The 19885-nt window shown below is 39.8% G+C and overlaps 1 protein-coding gene across 17 annotated transcripts in view; it reads left to right on the top strand.

Moving 5' to 3' along the window:
- Window positions 1–19885, top strand: part of PMCA (plasma membrane calcium-transporting ATPase 3) — a 1595457-nt gene that overhangs the window by 986282 nt on the left and 589290 nt on the right. For 14 of the 17 annotated variants that reach the window (XM_071662674.1, XM_071662681.1, XM_071662678.1 and 11 more), the window contains 3 exons: window positions 17357–17491; window positions 18792–18860; window positions 19498–19716. In XM_071662674.1, the coding sequence (XP_071518775.1) occupies window positions 17357–17491; window positions 18792–18860; window positions 19498–19716 (423 nt within the window). The remainder of the gene's footprint in view (window positions 1–17356; window positions 17492–18791; window positions 18861–19497; window positions 19717–19885) is intronic. The other 3 variants (XM_071662682.1, XM_071662688.1, XM_071662683.1) reach the window with 1 other exon arrangement.

Raw genomic sequence — 19885 nt, 5'->3', positions numbered from 1 at the left:
AGCAAGGAGAAGAGGGAGACCAAATTGGAGGTGGAAAGATGGAGTGAAAAAGATTTTGTGTGATCGGGGCCTGAACATGCAGGAGGGTGAAAGGAGGGCAAGGAATAGAGTGAATTGGAGCGATGTGGTATACCGGGGTTGATGTGCTGTCAGTGGATTGAATCAGGGCATGTGAAGCATCTGGGGTAAACCATGGAAAGCTGTGTAGGTATGTATATTTGCGTGTGTGGACGTATGTATATACATGTGTATGGGGGGGTTGGGCCATTTCTTTCGTCTGTTTCCTTGCGCTACCTCGCAACGCGGGAGACAGCGACAAAGTATAAAAAAAAAAAATATATATATATATATATATATATATATATATATATATATATATATATATATATATATATCTATGTGGGTGGTTGGGCCATTTCTTCGTCCGTTTCCTTGTGTTGCCTCGCTGATGTGGGAAACAGCGACTAAATATTTTTTTTTTTTTTTTTTTTGCTTTGTTGCTGTCTCCCACGTCTGTGAGGTAGCACAAGGAAACAGACGAAAGAAATGGCCCAACCCACCCCCATACACATGTATATACATACGTCCACACACGCAAATATACATACCTACACAGCTTTCCATGGTTTACCCCAGATGCTTCACATGCCCTGATTCAATCCACTGACAGCACGTCAACCCCGGTATACCACATCGATCCAATTCACTCTATTCCTTGCCCTCCTTTCACCCTCCTGCATGTTCAGGCCCCGATCACACAAAATCTTTTTCACTCCATCTTTCCACCTCCAATTTGGTCTCCCACTTCTCCTCGTTCCCTCCACCTGCGACACATATATCCTCTTGGTCAATCTTTCCTCACTCATTCTCTCCATGTGCCCAAACCATTTCAAAACACTCTCTTCTGCTCTCTCAACCACGCTTTTTTTATTTCCACACATTTCTCTTACCCTTACGTTACTTACTCGATCAAACCACCTCACACCACACATTGTCCTCAAACATCTCATTTCCAGCACATCCATCCTCCTGCGCACAACTCTATCCATAGCCCACGTCTCGCAACCATACAACATTGTTGGAACCACTATTCCTTCAAACATACCCATTTTTGCTTTCCGAGATAATGTTCTCAACTTCCACACATTCTTCAAGGCTCCCAGAATTTTCGCCCCCTCCCCCACCCTATGATCCACTTCCACTTCCATGCTTCCATCCGCTGCCAGATCCACTCCCAGATATCAAAAACACTTTACTTCCTCCAGTTTTTCTCCATTTAAACTTACCTCCCAATTGACTTGACCCTCAACCCTACTGTACCTAATAACCTTGCTCTTATTCACATTTACTATTAACTTTCTTCTTTCACACACTTTACCAAACTCAGTCACCAGCTTCTGCAGTTTCTCACATGAATCAGCCACCAGCGCTGTATCATCAGCGAACAACAACTGACTCACTTCCCAAGCTCTCTCATCCCCAACAGACTTCATACTTGCCCCTCTTTCCAAAACTCTTGCATTCACCTCCCTAACAACCCCATCCATAGATAAATTAAACAACCATGGAGACGTCACACACCCCTGCCGCAAACCTACATTCACTGAGAACCAATCACTTTCCTCTCTTCCTACATGAGAAGAGTGGGAGGTGGGTTGATTAGAAAGGGTAGTGAGTGGTGGGATGAAGAAGTAAGATTATTAGTGAAAGAGAAGAGAGAGGCATTTAGACGATTTTTGCAGGGAAAAATTGCAATTGAGTGGGAGATGTATAAAAGAAAGAGACAGGAGATTAAGAGAAAGGTGCAGGAGGTGAAAAAGAGGGCAAATGAGAGTTGGTGTGAGAGAGTATCATTAAATTTTAGGGAGAATAAAAAGATGTTCTGGAAGGAGGTAAATAAAGTGTGTAAGACAAGGGAGCAAATGGGAACTTCAGTGAAGGGCACAAATGGGGAGGTGATAACAAGTAGTGGTGATGTGAGAAGGAGATGGAGTGAGTATTTTGAAGGTTTGTTGAATGTGTTTGATGATAGAGTGGCAGATATAAGGTGGTTTGGTCGAGGTGGTGTGCAAAGTGAGAGGGTTAGGGAAAATGATTTGGTAAACAGAGAAGAGGTAGTAAAAGCTTTGCGGAAGATGAAAGCCGGCAAGGCAGCGGGTTTGGATGGTACTGCAGTGGAATTTATTAAAAAAGGGGGTGACTGTATTATTGACTGGTTGGTAAGGTTATTTAATGTATGTATGACTCTTGGTGAGGTGCCTGAGGATTGGCGGAATGCGTGCATAGTGCCATTGTACAAAGGCAAAGGGGATAAGAGTGAGTGCTCAAATTACAGAGGTATAAGTTTGTTGAGTATTCCTGGTAAATTATATGGGAGGGTATTGATTGAGAGGGTGAAGGCATGTACAGAGCATCAGATTGGGGAAGAGCAGTGTGGTTTCAGAAGTGGTAGAGGATGTGTGGATCAGGTGTTTGCTTTGAAGAATGTATGTGAGAAATACTTAGAAAAGCAAATGGATTTGTATGTAGCATTTATGGATCTGGAGAAGGCATATGATAGAGTTGATAGAGATGCTCTGTGGAAGGTATTAAGAATATATGGTGTGGGAGGAAAGTTGTTAGAAGCCGTGAAAAGTTTTTATCGAGGATGCAAGGCATGTGTACGTGTAGGAAGTATAATATATGATATATATAAGTCTGTATATGAGTGGATGTGTCTCTATTTGTTTCATGGCACTTCCTTGTTGACTCAGGAAATGACAGTCAGGTATAAAAAAGATATTCAGAAATGAAATTTACTGCAACACTAAGTAAGATGTACACTTTCAGCCATGAGATGACCTCTTACCCTCCCGAACTTGAAATGTTTTGAACTGTACACTTTTGTACTACCCATATTTCTGCTACACTATTACTTCAATATTGTGAACTCTTTGCAATTCACTTTTAGTGTACGAATTGTTAAGAACCTTCTGAAGAGAATGGTGTTAAAAAGATATAAAAGTACACTTTACAGTATTATGGAGAGTTGAACTAAAGGCCAAAAATTTATGAAATAATCCTCAAAACTCTGTAAACAAAGGATATGATATACATATGGAACTGTACCAGACATTTGATTAAAAATCACCTAAACATTCAAGATAATCAACGATACATATAGAAAATAATACTACAGCCTTGTATCTGCCCCATAATCTTGGACCAGCTTGTCACACAACCCCCAATTTACCACCGTAAACATTAAAAATAATCAACGATACACTACATAAGGGAAATAATACTGAAGCCTCTGCAACTGTTCCCTAATCTTGAACCAGCTCATCACCCAACCCACACTTTGCCACTGATGTTGCAGGGTTTCCACCTGTAATGTCAGGCCCCAGGTCATATGATTATTTGTGATTTAAGCACATGTATGTCTTTTCATTTTCATGCTTCTTACTCATTACTTTTATTTATTTTCATGTCACTTGAAACATAATGTCCATGTGTTCATTTGATTTACTGCTAATTTTCTTCCCAGAAAAAAAGTAATTTTATTCTTTCACCACACGTTACTAAATACATGTTTATCATGTGCATACCATACATTTTGTCCTTTTCATTCCTTATGTTATATCAGGTTATTGAAAAATAATAGAAATAATTTGAAAAACATAACTGACGTGTATCTTTAGATAGTAATAATTTGGAAACCTTAACTGACGCATATCTTTATGCCCCACTAGTGGAAATGATACATTTTATCACTCCTTACTGATGCACCAACATAGATATCTGGCCATGAAATAGCATTCTCAACCACCATGTGATTTGGTCTTTGAAAGCCTTGAAACATGGAGCCTTTGCCTCAGCCTTCATCTGTTATATTTTCTTTGGCACCTTTATCCAGTAAAGGCCATTCTCATCACAGTTCCATACCTGATCTGGTGTTTAATTTTTTTTTCATGATTGTCTGGATTTCCACTTTTGCACACTCTGCAGCCTTTACTTTCATTGTTGCAGCCTCACCTGACAGTCACATTTTCCAGGTTGGCTTACGTGTACAATTATGAAGCCAGCCTTGGCAAGTGGCAGATTTACTTTCACGGACTGGCTTACCTTTTTTCTTCATCAACTCCTCTTAGATCTCAGTGGCTTTGTTTTTAATGATTCGTTCAGGAATAGGAGACATTTGCAGCCAGATTTTCAGGGTATCCTACATCTCCACAGCTGTCATTGTCTTAAGATGCATTGGCATCTTTGAAATAGATGTTGAGAAAGGCTTTCCTGATAGATTTGCTTTTCTTCTTTATGGTGTAGATGCTGTTGTCATTAGTAACATAATGTTGAACAACTGCTGAATGGTTGGACCCATGCTCAAGTTCATTCAGTTTCATGAACTCTTCCCCCAAGGTAAAGGTCTTCTTTACCTTCTTAGTAGGTTTATTCGTGGTATGAGTACTTGTTGGATGCTTATGTATGGTAGTGACTGGTTCAAGTGGGCATATGATGCATCCTCACTGTTTAAATTCAAGCAGAGAAATTATGTGGTGTCTAAAGTGGCATGCACAGCATCAGCACCCAGCAGCATTTGGTTAGCTGGGCTCACATTGTATCACAATAGCTCCTGTTATGATAAAAAATGGAAATTATGTAAGTGTTGATGCTTTTATCAAGATTGTTATATCAAATCATGCTATATCCAACATTACTCTACTGTCTGTGAGAAGTGTGTGCTTTATTCCTTTCTGTACCATCATGATTGTTCCTTTGGCATTATTGTATATTTTGTTGTAGATCATTCCATTTCTTTAGAGGATTATGTAATATCAATGTTGCTGTGCATTTCTTTACTACAGTTACTCTTCCCTTTATGTATTGTGTGAATAGGCCATCTTTCACCATTTACTGAGGTATATGACATCCTTTTAATAAGAGGGTTATTCCTCCTCCACTGCCTTGTCTTTCCTTATGTACTATCATGCACCCCAATGGGCATAACAGGTGAGATCTTATCTCTTTATTAAGCTTTGTTTTCACAAGTCCGACAAGAACAGGTACATTTTCCCGAATATGATTACTGAATTCCAGCTCTGTACCATGTACTAATCCATCAGCATCTGTATACATAGCTTTCATTCTTGCATTTCCATCACTTAACATTCCCAATTTTCTTTGGTCCTGGCAGGGGTGATTCATCTTATTGTCTCATTTGGCATCTGCCATTTTGTACAATGTGATTGTATTTACTTTTTTCCCCTTTCTTCCCTTGGTCTATCATGTTTTGTGAATACCCACTGAATCCTGCCTTTTTTTTAAGTTTCTTCACCTGTTAGGGTACGTACTGGCTAGATGACTCCCAAGAAAATGTTGGTATTTGGATATCCTTTTATGTCTTGATTATAACTACCATTTTTTTTCTTTATCACTGAAATTGCATCTGGCACCTCCATAGCCTCCAAAAATCTTTTAATGAGCATTTGGTCACTCTTTATATGGTGTATGTTTTCCATCTAGTGCAAAAATAGTTAAAGATTTTCACATGTCAACCTACTTTATGGCCAAGTCCATTTGTTTTCTTTCATCGACTAGTGTTTGTTGGTTTGTTGCTTTTTCTCTAATCGCCATTTTTACTAACAGTGCATATTATTTCATCTACAGCTTTGCTCAATCTCCTTAGCTTCTTTGTTACAATGTTCCATGTTCCTGTTTTACTGCTTCAGTCATTTATGTTCAGAGTCCATTAAGCAGCCCCAGAAACTGGGCACTGATAATTATAACGTTAACTTCAATAACAATAATCTGATGAGCCCAATTTTTAAGTCCAATATTGATAATCCGATAGTTTTTATACCTAGTTATCAGATGTTTATGATAATCTGATAGCTATAACTTTTTTGATAAAGATTTTAAGAAACAAGGAAAAAAAGCTTGAAAACTCATAGAAAATGGGTATTTATGTTGAAGCCTTTGGATAGGGGAGAAAGAATGCTTACCACACATTCCCCACATGTCATAGAAGGCAACTAAAGGGGACGGGAGCAGGAGGCTAGAAACCCTCCCCTTCTTCTATTTTAACTTTCTAAAAGGGGAAACAGAAGGAGTCACATGGAAAGTGCTCATCCTCCTCGAAGGCTTAGACTAGGGTGTCTAAATGTGTGTGGATGTAACCAAGATGAGAAAAAGGAGAGATAGGTTGTATGTTTGAGGAAAGGAACCTGGATGTTTTGGCTCTGAGTGAAATGAAGCTCAAGAGTAAAAGGGAAGAGTGGTTTCGGAATGTTTTGGGAGAAAGTCGGGGTTTGTGAGAGGACAAGAGCAAGGGAAGGAGTAGCACTATTCCTGAAAGAGGAGTTGTAGGAGTATGTGATAGTGTGAGAAAGTAAACTCTAGATTGATATGGGTAAAACTGAAAGTGGATGGAGAGAGGTGGATGATTATTGGTGCCTATGCACCTGGGCATGAGAAGAAAGATCATGAGAGGCAAGTGTTTTGGGAGCAGCTAAGTGAATGTGTTAGTAGTTTTGATGCATGAGACCACATTTGAATGCAAAGGTGAGTAATGTGGCAGTTGAGGGAATAATTGGTGCACATGGGGTGTTCAGTGTTGTAAATGGAAATGGTGAAGAGCTTGTAGATTTATGTGCTGGAAAAGGACTGGTGATTGGGAATACCTGGTTTAAAGAGAGAGATATACATAAGTATACATATGTAAGTAGGAGAGATGGCCAGAGAGCGTTATTGGATTATGTGTTAATTGATAGGCGCATGAAAGAGAGACTTTTGGATGTTAATATGCTGAGAGGTGCAACTGGAGGGATGTCTGATCATTATCTTGTGGAGGTGAAAGTGACGATTTTTAGAGGTTTTCAGAAAAGAAGAGAGAATGTTGGAGTGAAGAGAGTGGTGAGAGTAAGTGAGCTTGGGAAGGAGACTTGTTTGAGGAAGTACCGGGAGAGACTGAGTACAGAATGGAAAAAGGTGAGAACAAAGGAGGTAAGGGGAGTGGTAGGGGAATGGGATGTATTTAAGGAAGCAGTGATGGCTTGCGCAAAAGATGCTTGTGGCATGAAAATCGTGGGAGGTGGGCAGATTAGAAAGGGTAGTGAGTGGTGGGATGAAGAAGTAAGATTATAAGTGAAAGAGAAGAGAGAGGCATTTGGACGATTTTTGCCGGAAATAATGCAAATGAGTGGGAGATGTATGAAAGAAAGATGCAGGAGGTCAAGAGAAAGGTGCAAGAGGTGGAAAAGAAAGCAAATGAGAGTTGGGGTGAGAGAGTATCATTAAATTTTAGGGAGAATAAAAAGATGTTTTGGAAGGAGGTAAATAAAGTGCGTAAGACAAGGGAACAAATGGGAACTTCAGTGAAGGGGGCTAATGGGGAGGTGATAACAAGTAGTGGTGATGTGAGAAGGAGATGGAGTGAGTATTTTGAAGGTTTGTTGAATGTGTTTGATGATAAAGTGGCAGATATAGGGTGTTTTGGTCGAGGTGGTGTGCAAAGTGAGAGAGTTAGGGAGGATGATTTGGTAAACAGAGAAGAGGTAGTAAAAGCTTTGCGGAAGATGAAAGCTGGCAAGGCAGCGGGTTTGGATGGTATTGCAGTGGAATTTATTAAAAATGGGGGTGACTGTATTGTTGACTGGTTGGTAAGGTTATTTAATGTATGTATGACTCATGGTGAGGTGCCTGAGGATTGGGAGAATGCATGCATAGTGCCATTGTACAAAGGCAAAGGGGACAAAGGTGAATGCTCAAATTACAGAGCTATAAGTTTGTTGATTATTCCTGGTAAATTATATGGGAGGGTATTGATTGAGAGGGTGAAGGCATGTACAGAGCATCAGATTGGGGAAGAGCAGTGTGGTTTCAGAAGTGGTAGAGGATGTGTGGATCAGGTGTTTGTTTTGAAGAATTTATGTGAGAAATACTTAGAAAAGCAAATGGATTTGTATGTAGCATTTATGGATCTGGAGAAGGCATATGATAGAGTTGATAGAGATGCTCTGTGGAAGGTATTAAGAATATATGGTGTGGGAGGCAAGTTGTTAAAAGCAGTGAAAAGTTTTTATTGAGGATGAAAGGCATGTGTATGTGTAGGAAGAGAGGAAAGTGATTGGTTCTCAGTGAATGTTGGTTTGCGGCAGGGGTGTGTAATGTCTCCATGGTTGTTTAATTTGTTTATGGATGGGGTTGTTAGTGAGGTGAATGCAAGAGTTTTGGAAAGAGGGGCAAGTATGCAGTCTGTTGTGGATGAGAGAGCTTGGAAAGTGAATCAGTTGTTGTTCGCTGATGATACATCGCTGGTGGCTGATTCATGTGACAAACTGCAGAAGCTGGTGACGGAGTTTGGTAAAGTCTGTGAAAGAAGAAAACTGAGAGTAAATGTGAATAAGAGTAAGGTTATTAGGTACAGTAGGGTTGAGGGTCAAGTCAGTTGGGAGGTAAGGTTGAATTGAGAAAAACTGGAGGAAGTGAAGTGTTTTAGATATCTGGGAGTGGATCTGGCAACGGATGGAATCATGGAAGTGGAAGTGAATCATAGGGTGGGGGAGGGGGCGAACGTTCTGGGAGCGTTGAAGAATGTGTGGAAGTCGAAAGCATTATCTCGGAAAGCAAAAATGGGTATGTTTGAAGGAATAGTGGTTCCAACAATGTTATACGGTTGCAAGGCGTGGGCTATGGATAGAGTTGTGGAGAGGAGGGTTGATGTGCTGGAAATGAGACGTTAGAGGACAATGTGTGGTGTGAGGTGGTTTGATCGAGTAAGTAATAATAGGGTAAGAGAGATGTGTGGTAATAAAAGAGTGTGGTTGAGAAAGCAGAAGAGGGTGTTTTGAAATGGTTTGGTCGCATGGAGAGAATTAGTGAGGAAAGATTGACCAAGAGGATATATGTGTCGGAGGTGGAGGGATCGAGGAGAAGTGGGAGACCAAATTGGAGGTGGAAAGATGGAGTGAAAAAGATTTTGAGTGATCAGGGCCTGAACATGCAGGAGGGTGAAAGGCGTGCAAGGAATAGAGTGAATTGGAACGATGTGGTATACTGGGGTCAACGTGCTGTCAATGGATTGAACCAGGGCATGTGAAGCATCTGGGGTAAACCATGGAAAGTTCTTTGGGGCCTGGATATGGAAATGGAGCTGTGGTTTCGGTGCATTATTACATGACAGCTAGAGACTGAGTGTGAACGAATGTGGCCTTTGTTGTCTTTTCCTAGTGCTACCTCGCACACATGAAGGGGAGGAGGTTGTTATTTTATGTGTGGCAAGGGGGTGATGGGAATTGATAAAGGCAGACAGTATGAATTATGTACATGTGTATATATGTATATGTCTGTGTGTTTATATATATGTATACATTGAGATTTATAGGTATGTATATTTGCATGTGTGGACGTGTATGTATATACATGTGTATGGGGGTGGGTTGGCCCATTCTTTCGTCTGTTTCCTTGCTCTACCTCGCTAACGCGGGAGACAGCAACAAAGCCAAATAGATAAGATTAATACATATGTAAGGAGGAGAGATGGCCTGAGAGCATTATTGGATTATGTGTTAATTGATAGGTGCGTGAGAGAGACTTTTGGATGTTAATGTGCTGAGAGGTGCAACTGGAGGGATGTCTGATCATTATCTTGTGGAGGCGAAGGTGAAGATTTGTAGAGGTTTTCAGAAGAGAAGAGAGAATGTTGGAGTGAAGAGAGTGGTGAGAGTAAGTGAGCTTGGGAAGGAGACTTGTTTAAGGAAAGTACCAGGAGAGACTGAGTGCAGAAATGAAAAAGGTGAGAGCAAAGGACGTAAGGGGAGTGGGGGAGGAATGGGATGTATTTAGGGAAGCAGTGATGGCTTGTGCAAAAGATGCTTGTGGCATTAGAAGTGTGGGCGGTGGGCAGATTAGAAAGGGTAGTGAGTGGTGGGATGAAGAAATAAGATTATTAGTGAAAGAGAAGAGAGAGGCATTTGGATGATTTTTGCAGGGAGGTAGTGCAAATGACTGGAAGATGTATAAAAGAAAGAGGCAGGAGGTCAAGAGAAAGGTGAAAGAGGTGAAAAAGAGGGCAAATGAGAGTTGGGGTGAGAGAGTATCATTAAGTTTTAGGGAGAATAAAAAGATGTTCTGGAAGGAGGTAAATAAAGTGCGCAACACAAGAGAACTCATGGGAGCATCGGTTAAGGGGGCTAATGGGGAGGTAATGACAAGTAGTGGTGATGTGAGAAGGAGATGGAGTGAGTATTTTGAAGGTTTTTTGAATGTGTTTGATGATAGAGTGGCAGATGTAGGGTGTTTTGGTCTAGGTGGTGTGTGAAGTGAGAGGGTTAGGGAGAATGATTTGGTAAACAGAGAAGAGGTGGTGAAAGCTTTGCAGAAGATGAAAGCCAGCAAGGCGGCTGGTTTGGATTGTATTGCAGTGGAATTTAATAAAAAAGGTGCGATTGTGTTGTTGACTGGATGGTAAGGATATTTAATGTATGTATGGCTCCTGGTGAAGTGTCTGAGGATTGGTGGAATGCATGCATATTGCCATTGTACAAAGGCAAAGGGGATAAAGGTGAGTGCTCAAATTACAGAGGTATAAGTTTGTTGAGTATTCCTGGGAAGTTATATGGGAGGGTATTGATTGAGAGGGTGAAGGCATGTACAGAGCATCAGATTGGAGAAGAGCAGTGTAGTTTCAGAAGTGGTAGAGGATGTGTGGGTCAGGTGTTTGTTTTGAAGAATGTATGTGAGAAATACTTTGAAAAACAATTGTATTTATATGTAGCATTTATGGATCAGGAGAAGGCATATGATAGAGTTGATAGAGATGCTCTGTGGAAGGTATTAAGAATATAGGGTGCGGGAGGCAAGTTTCTAGAAGCTGTGAAAAGTTTTTATCAAGGATGTAAGGCATGTGTACGAGTAGGAAGAGAGGAAAGTGATTGGTTCTCTGTGAATGTTGGTTTGCGGCAGGGGTGTGTGATGTCTTCATGGTTATTTGATTTGTTTATGGATGAGGTTGTTAGGGAGGTGAATGCAAGAGTTTTGGAGAGAGGGGGAAGTATGCAGTCTGTTGTGGATGAGTGAGCTTGGGAAGTGAGGCAGTTGATGTGCACTGATGATACAGCGCTGGTGGCTGATTCGGGTGAGAAACTGCAGAAGCTGGTGACTGAGTTTGGTAAAGTGTGTGAAAGAAGAAAACTGAGAGTAAATGTGAATAAGAGGAAAGTTATTAGGTACAGTAGGGTTGAGGGACAAGTCAATTGGGAGGTAAGTTTGAATGGAGAAAAACTGGAGGAAGTGAAATGTTTTAGATATCTGGGAGTGGATTTGGCAGCAGATGGAACCATGGAAGCGGAAGTGAGTCACAGGATGGGGGAGGGGGCAAAAGATATGGGAGCGTTGAAAAATATGTGGAAGGCAAGAACATTATCTTGGAAAGCAAAAATGGGTATGTTTGAAGGAATAGTGGTTCCAACAATAGTATATGTTTGCGAGGCGTGGGCTATAGATAGGGTTGTGCAGAGGAGGATGGGTGTGCTGGAAATGAGATGTTTGAGGACAATATGTGGTGTGAGGTGGTTTGATGGAGTAAGTAATGAAAGGGTAAGAGAGATGTGTGGCAATAAAAATAGTGTGGTTGAGAGAGCAGAAGAGGGTGTTTTGAAATGGTTTGGTCACATGGAGAGAATGAGTGAGGAAAAATTGACAAAGAGGATATATATGTATCAGAGGTGGAAGGAACGAGGAGAAGTGGGAGACCAAAATAGAGGTGGAAGGATGGAGTGAAAAAGATTTTGAGCGATCGGGGCCTGAACATGTAGGAGGGGGAAATGTGTGCAATGAAGAGAGTGAATTGGAATGATGTGGTATACTGGGGTCACCGTGCTGTCAATGGATTGAACCAGGGCATGTGAAGCATCTGGGATAAACCATGGAAAGTTTTGTGGGGCCTGAATGTGGAAAGGGAGCTGTGGTTTCGGTGCATTACACATGACAGCTAGAGACTGAGTGTGAACGAATGTGGCCTTTGTTGTCTTTTCCTAGCGCTACCTCGCTCGCGTGCAGGGGGAGGGGGTTATCATTTCATGTGTTGCGGGGTGGCGACGGGAATGAATAAAGGCAGCAAGTATGAATTATGTTCATGTGTATATATATATATATATATATATATATATATATATATATATATATGTCTGTGTATGTATGTATATGTATACATTGAAATGTATAGGTATGTACATGTGCGTGTGTGGACGTGTATATATATACATGTGTATGTGGGTGGGTTGGGCCGTTCTTTTGTCTGTTTCCTTGTTCTACCTTGCTAATACAGGAGACAGCGACAAAGTATGATAAATATAATTAAATAGATATGTTGAATCCAAGAATTTGTAAACATTTTTTACAAATTTTGCAACATTTTTACATAATGATTTTTTAAATCTTTATCAGAAAATTTACTGTTTTGAAAATTCCCCTAACCAAACCAATACCATGAACTTAATTTCACCTTACCAGATAAGTATTCTAGAAACCGAAAGGTAAGTTTGAAATCTAAGTACATTTATTAGACTATTAAGCATACTGTATGGTACAATATTAATAAGCAAACTGAGAATTAGCAATTAGTCAACTCAAAATGTAAAAAAAGAAGTAATTATTAATTAATGAGCTTGAAGTAGCACTCCAGGTGGGGCCAGGGATTTTGGAAAGGCTCGTGGTCCTGGCTGGCGGTGACCTGCCTGTCAGATGGCTGAGAAGCCTCTGCCACACAGAGAGCCGAGTTGAAAGTCAGAAGTGCCTGTGACAGAGGCGATCTCAATGTTGAGACCAGACTGTAAGAGAGAAGTTAGAGAACTGAATGCTGTCAAGTTGACAATGCTGAACAGCGTTACTACTTACCGCCAAATCCACAGTGTCAGACAGCATTGCTAGGTCTGTCCCTTTAATGACAGTCTGTCATTTTGTTAGATCTGGTAGTCCTAATTAATTTTGAGAAAAAAGAACAGCCTATGTCTGTCCTTTTTAAAGTGTTTTATTTAGCTTTATACAAAATTTCAAAGTTCATGAATCTTAATAGAATTCTTTCCTTGCCAGAGAATTGGCAACTGTCAACCAACAAGATCCATGGACACATCCGCTTCTACTTGTAACCTTGCACTGTACCTGTTCAGTACAGAAACAGTACTGGCGAGGATTAATCTGTTTTCAATATTTGTTTCTATTATTTTACAAACCATATAATTTTCATCACTGTATGAATGTTGTATGGTTGTATGGTTGCGAGACGTGGGCTATGGATAGAGTTGTGTGCAGGAGGGTGGATGTGCTGGAAATGAGATGTTTGAGGACAATGTGTGGTGTGAGGTAGTTGATCGAGTAAGTAATGTAAGGGTAAGAGAGATGTGTGGAAATAAAATGAGCGTGGTTGAGAGAGCAGAAGAGGGTGTTTTGAAATGGTTTGGTCACATGGAGAGAATGAGTGAGGAAAGATTGACCAAGAGGATATATGTGTCGGAGGTGGAGGGAACGAAGAGAAGTGGGAGACCAAATTGGAAGTAGAAAGATGGAGTGAAAAAGATTTTGAGTGATCGGGGCCTGAACATGCAGGAAGGTGAAAGGCGGGCAAGGAATAGAGTGAATTGGATCGATGTGGTATACTGGGGTTGACGTGATGTCAGTGGATTGAATCAGGGCATGTGAAGCGTCTGGGGTAAACCATGGAAAGTTGTGTGGGGCCTGGATGTGGAAAGGGAGCTGTGGTTTTGGGCATTATTGCATGACAGCTAGAGACTTGAGTGTGAACGAATGGGGCCTTTGTTGTCTTTTCCTAGCACTACCTCGCACACATGAGGGGGGAGGGGGATGGTATTCCATGTGTGGCGAGGTGGCAGTGGGAATGAATAAAGGCAGACATTGTGAATTGTGTGCATGGGTATATATGTATGTGTCTGTGTGTGTATATATATGTGTACATTGAAATGTATAGGTATGTATATTTGCGTGTGTGGACGTGTATGTATATACATGTGTATGGGGGTGGGTTGGGCCATTTCTTTTGTCTGTTTCCTTGCGCTACCTCGCAAACGCGGGAGACAGCGACAAAGCAAAATAAATAAATAAATAAATATGAAAATGATAAGAATTAATCATTGCATGATTATGTTGGACATAAGAAACAAATAAACAATACATCTGAGCTATATGTTTCACTTACATAACACGTGACATTATCATGTATACATGTAAATGATGACAAATAGAATGAATAGCAAAGTATATCACTGATATAGCCAATTATAGTTTAAACTTTCCTATTACAAGAAATGAAATAAATAACAAAGAATAACAATTATGCTGAAGGACCTGAAAAGAAAAAGTAGAACAATAAAAATTTATTGGATAAAATATTAATGGACGTTATCAGACTGAAAAATCAAAATTGTCGGAAGTCAACTGGTCTGATAATGATTATGGAAATTCACTTATGATAATAGTTTTATGAAAAAATTAACATTGATAATTATGTTATCAGATTATCGCCTTAGTGCCCAACTTTGGCCCACAATTTTTGATAATTTCTTGAGCCTGTGTTTTAGGCAGTTCCTTGTGTTCAATGTTATCTAGGACATGTAGAATATTCCCTTCTGACCTTTCCTGTTTTTTGATAATTTTACCTTCTTTCATTTAGTGATGCAACTTCTGATATATTTCTGATGCAAATTTGTGTTCATGTTCTTTTAATTTTGTTTTCTTTCCTTTAGTTCTTTTTCTCTCTTTGCCAAACCATTCTCCCTGACCCTTTCACTTTGCACTCTACCCTGATCAAAACACCCTATATCTGCTACTGTATCATCAAACACATTTAACAAACCTTCAAAATATTCACTCCATCTCCTCACTTCATCACTACTTGTTATTGCCTACCCATTTTCCCCCTTCACCGATGTTCCCATTTGTTCTCTTGTCTTATGCACACTGTTTACTTCTTTCCAAAACATCTTTCTATTCTCCCTAAAATTTGATGATACTCATTCACCCCAACTCTCATTTGCCCTCTTTTTCACCTTTTGCACCTTTCTCTTGACCTCCTGCCGCTTTCTTTTATACCTTTCCCAGTCATTTGCGGAAGATGAAAGTGCCAAGGTGGCAAGTTTGGATGGTACTGCAGTGGAATTTATTAAAAAAGGGGGTGACTGTGTTGTTGATTGGTTGGTAAGGATATTCAATGTATGTATGCATCATGGTGAAGTGCCTGAGGATTGGCGGAATGCATGCATAATGCCATTGTACAAAGGCAAAGGGGATAAAGGTGAGTGTTCAAGTTACAGAGGCAAAAGGTTGGTGAGTATTCCTGGGAAAATATATGGGAGGTTATTGATTGAGAGGATAAAGGCATGCACAGAGCATCAGATTGGGGAAGAGCATTGTGGTTCAGAAGTGGTAGAGGATGTGTGGATCAGGTGTTTGCTTTGAAAAATGTATGTGAGAAATGCTTAGAAAAACAGATGGATTTGTTTGTAGTACTTATGGACCTGGAAAAGGCATATGATAGGGTGGATAGAAATGCTTTGTGGAAGGTTTTAAAAGTATATGGTGTTGGAGGTAAGTTGCTAGAAGTAGTGAAGGGTGGATAGAGATGCTTTGTGGAAGATTTTAAAAGTATATGGTGTGGGAGGTAAGTTGCTAGAAGCAGTGAAAAGTTTTTAGTTTTTACCAAGGATGCTTATAAGGCATATGTAAGAGTAGGGGTTCTCAGTGAATGCCGGTTTGTGGCAGGGGTGCGTGATGTCTCCATGGTTGCTTAATTTGTTTTTGGATGGGGTGGTTAGGGAGATGAATGCAAGAGTTTTTGAGAGAGAGGGGCATGTATGCAGTCAGTTGTGGATGAGGGAGCATGGGAAGTGAGTCAATTGTTGCTTGCTGATGATGCAGCACTGGTGGCTAATTCAGGTGAGAAACTGCAGAAGCTGGTGACTGAGTTTGATAAAGTGTTTGAAAGAAGAAAGCTAAGAGTAAATGTGAATAAGAGCAAGGTTGTTAGGTTCAGTAGGGTTGAGGGACAAGTTAATTGGGAGGTAAGTTTGAATGGAGAAAAACTGGAGGAAGTGAAGTGTTTTAATATTTGAGAGTGGATGTAGCAGTGGATGGAACCATGGAAACGGAAGTGAGTCACAGGGTGGGCAGGGGATGAAGGTTCTGGGAGCATTGCAGAATGTGTGGAAGGCGAGAATGTTATCTCGGAGAACAAAAATGGGTATGTTTGAAGGAATAGTGGTTCCAACAATGTTATATGGTTGTGAGGCATGGGCTATAGATAGGGTTGTGCGGAGGAGGGTGGATGAGTTGGAAATGAAATGTTTGAGGACAATATGTGGTGTGAGGTGGTTTGATTGAGTAAGTAATGAAAGGGTAAGAGAGATGTGTGGTGATAAAAAGAGTAAGGCTGAGAGAGCAGAAGAGGGTGTATTAAAATGGTTTGGACACATGGAGAGAGGTGGAAGAAAGTGGAAGCAGGATACCAAATGGAGGTGGAAGGATGGAGTGAAAACGATTTTGAGTGATCGGAGGCTGAACATACTGGAGTTTGAAGGGCAAGCAAGGAATAGAGTGAATTAGAATGATGTGGTATATCAGGGTGGATGTGCTTTCAGTGGATTGAACCAGGGGATGTGAATCATCTAGGATAAACCGTGGAAAGGTCTGTGGGCCTGGATGTGGAAAGTGAGCTGTGGTTTCGGTGCATTACACATGACAGCTAGAGATTGAATGTGAACGAATGTGGCCTTTTTGTCTGTTCCTGGTGCTACCTTGCTGGAGGAAGGGAGGGGATGCTATTTTGTGTGTGGTGCGGTGGAGACAGAAATGGATGAAGGCAGCAAGTATGATTATGTACATGTGTATATATGTATATGTCTGTTTATGTATATGTATGTATATGGTGAAATGTATATGTGCATGTGAGCGTTTATGTATATGTGTGTATGTGGGTGGATTGGGCCATTCCTTGTCTGTTTCCTTGCGCTACCTCGCCAACACGGGAGATGGCGGTGAAGTATAATGAATAGATATAGAATAGTTCCTCTTCCATCTTACAAATTACGAATTGATTCTTCTTTGTCTTCAACTTTTCATTTTATTGTGTAAATGTATGGTCTTGCTTTGTATCAGTTTCCCATAACATCCTCAAACATTTGTTTGTGTGTGTGTGTGCATGCATATGTGCTTGTACCTTTCTCCTTCCAGCTCATTTTCTGATGTTTTTAATTGTCCACTTATGTTTATGGTCTCTTTTTTTTTATCTTCACAGATACACAGGAAATTGATTATCCTTGATTTTATTTGGAAAACATTTATGCATGTAAAACTGATTTTCTCTTGACAGGGACACATGTAATGGAGGGTAGTGGGAAGATGCTTGTCACTGCTGTTGGAGTTAATTCCCAGGCAGGTATCATCTTTACACTCCTTGGAGCTGCAGCAGATGAAGAAGAAGTTGAGGCCAAGAAAAGAAAGAGAGGTAATGTCTTATTTTAATAGAACCGTACCCATGGATAAGGCCCCTTTTTTTTCATTTCGTTTGTATCTATTGATATGTAGGTTAGTCATTTTTCAGGTGACTTAGCTGAGCTTCATTGTAAGAACCTTAGAAGAAACAATTAAATGTTCACTGTAATCATGACTTAAATTCACCTTTGTTGTATTATTTAAGGATGACTAGGTTAAGAAAGATTTCAGTGAAGCTCAGGTTGTCCAATTTTTACCACATCATAGCCATGGTATGCAACTTATTTTGCGTTTGATATTTGATAATCCTCTTACATAGAACCTTTTCTTTTCACATCATAGAAATAGGCACTCACATGATTTTTTTCAAACACCCCCCCCCCCATAGGCATAAAATAATGCATGTTGCACCCAGCAGATATATTGCCAAGTTTATTTATTTGTTTGTTTGTGTATTTTTCATAAAGGCGAATGATAAAGTTCTAGGCATGTTAGTAAAACCAGTAATAGATTTACATGATTACTGGAATATGATTGTAGATTATCCTTTTAGAGTAATAGCTTAGGAATTGCAACATTTCCTGGAAAAACCTAGTAATTTATTATTTATATAGATGTAGTGATCTTGAATTAATATTATTTCACCTTTATTTAATGATAACAAAGTACTTATCACTTCACTCTCTTAAAGCTGCTGCACTAGATACTGCTGCTGAATCTTTTATATGGTTCAGTGAGTGAGGACTGTCTTCCACAATTGTAGTCAGGCTTTATTGCAGCTGTAGTGATCAAAGGAAGCTTTATTATCAAAAACCAAACTGAGCTATAGATCTTTATGACAGAATAGTGTCACTAGCATATCAGTTTATCATATCAGGAGGTAGATTCTATATTAATATTTTTCTGTTATCATATAGATTGATATGTTTTTCTATGATGAAATGTTTTTGAAAATGTGGAATAATACATAAGGTATGTATTAAATGTTCAGGAAAGTGACTCGTCTTTCCAGTTCAGACTTACTTTTGTTTTATCCTCCTGTTATGAAGTTGTTGACCCTTGCTGACTCACAGTTGTGGTTTAGCCTGTTCACAAGTAGTCCTCTAACCAGGATTCTACATAATCTTAGCATTTTCTTACCTCTGCTACATAAAGCTTATGGATTTGATTTGTATTTCCCTATCTAGTACTAATGATTTTATTGTTTTTGACATCTTTTTTTGCATGTAACCCCTGACCAACCAACCAACCACTACCGTTGTTGCCTTCTGAATCCATCATCATCATCAATCACCGCTTGTGCCCCAAAACAGAGGCCAAAAAGCAGCGGAAAAAACACAAGAAGGGCGACTCGGGCGAGGAGTTGATTGACGCCGATCCTAGTACGGCTCTACTGGCTTTAGTATTTCACCTCCTCCTGCTGCCTGTTTTCTTTTCAGGATATGTTTTATCATTTACTTTCATCCATTTTTATCGTGCCCCATGTACACAATTGACTGTTTTATGTGTTTGATGTTAATATTTGGACATCATTATCTTGTTCTCATTTTTATACACTGTATCCTTGCCAAGACAATGTTGAATACATTTACAGTAGGTAACTGTCATTTTCTGGCCTTTTGTTTTTAATGTTCGTATGATTTGGCGAATTGTCATTGTGGTAGACATTGTTGATCCTCTGGTGTTCTTTATGTAAAATGGCTTTTGCTAAGTTCTTACTGTGTGTAGAGGGTATACCAGTCATTGTTTTGGCAAAGTCTAATGCCTAATGTCTTTATGAATATATAAGCTAAAGCCCCTTACATTATTGTTTGTGTCATGATAGATTTGAAATTTAAAGACCATATATGTGTCTCCTGCATGATCATTGGACTTATGAACTTGATTATCCATTCCTGTTGATTATAATAGTTTCTCTCAACAGTTTCATATGTTGTCTTTTTTGCTTCGCTTGGGAATGCTTTTATTAACTTGTTAACCTTTATAGTATCAAAGTCTGTCTACTGTCATATTTTACAGCCAAGCCAGGAGATGGTGAGGCTGCGGCTGTAACGGGTAATTCTCATCATGTAACTGCCAATTCTGCAAATGCTGATGGGGATGTAAGAAATAACAAACATGCAAAAGAAGAAGAGGAGGAGGATGAGGAGGTTGCAAGACGATCAGGAGGAGGTGGGCAAGATAAATCTGTCCTTCAAGCGAAGTTAACCAAGCTGGCCATTCAGATTGGATATGCTGGTAAATATATAGTTGATATAAAATTTTTTCAATTTGTTTCCACTTAAACTGTCAGACTGCATTTTTATTGTTAATTTGCTAAAACTTTTATTTATTTTATCAAATAGCCCTGGTATCAGCTTTATTCTCTTTGTCTTTGTGCAAGGTTTCATTTTATGCTAATGGTTTT

This window comes from Panulirus ornatus, chromosome 6 (genome assembly GCF_036320965.1).
Source record: "Panulirus ornatus isolate Po-2019 chromosome 6, ASM3632096v1, whole genome shotgun sequence".
In the NCBI taxonomy this organism is placed as follows: Eukaryota; Metazoa; Arthropoda; class Malacostraca; order Decapoda; family Palinuridae; genus Panulirus; species Panulirus ornatus.
Note: the sequence above shows the minus strand (reverse complement) of the source record. Positions and strands in the feature narration are given on the sequence as shown.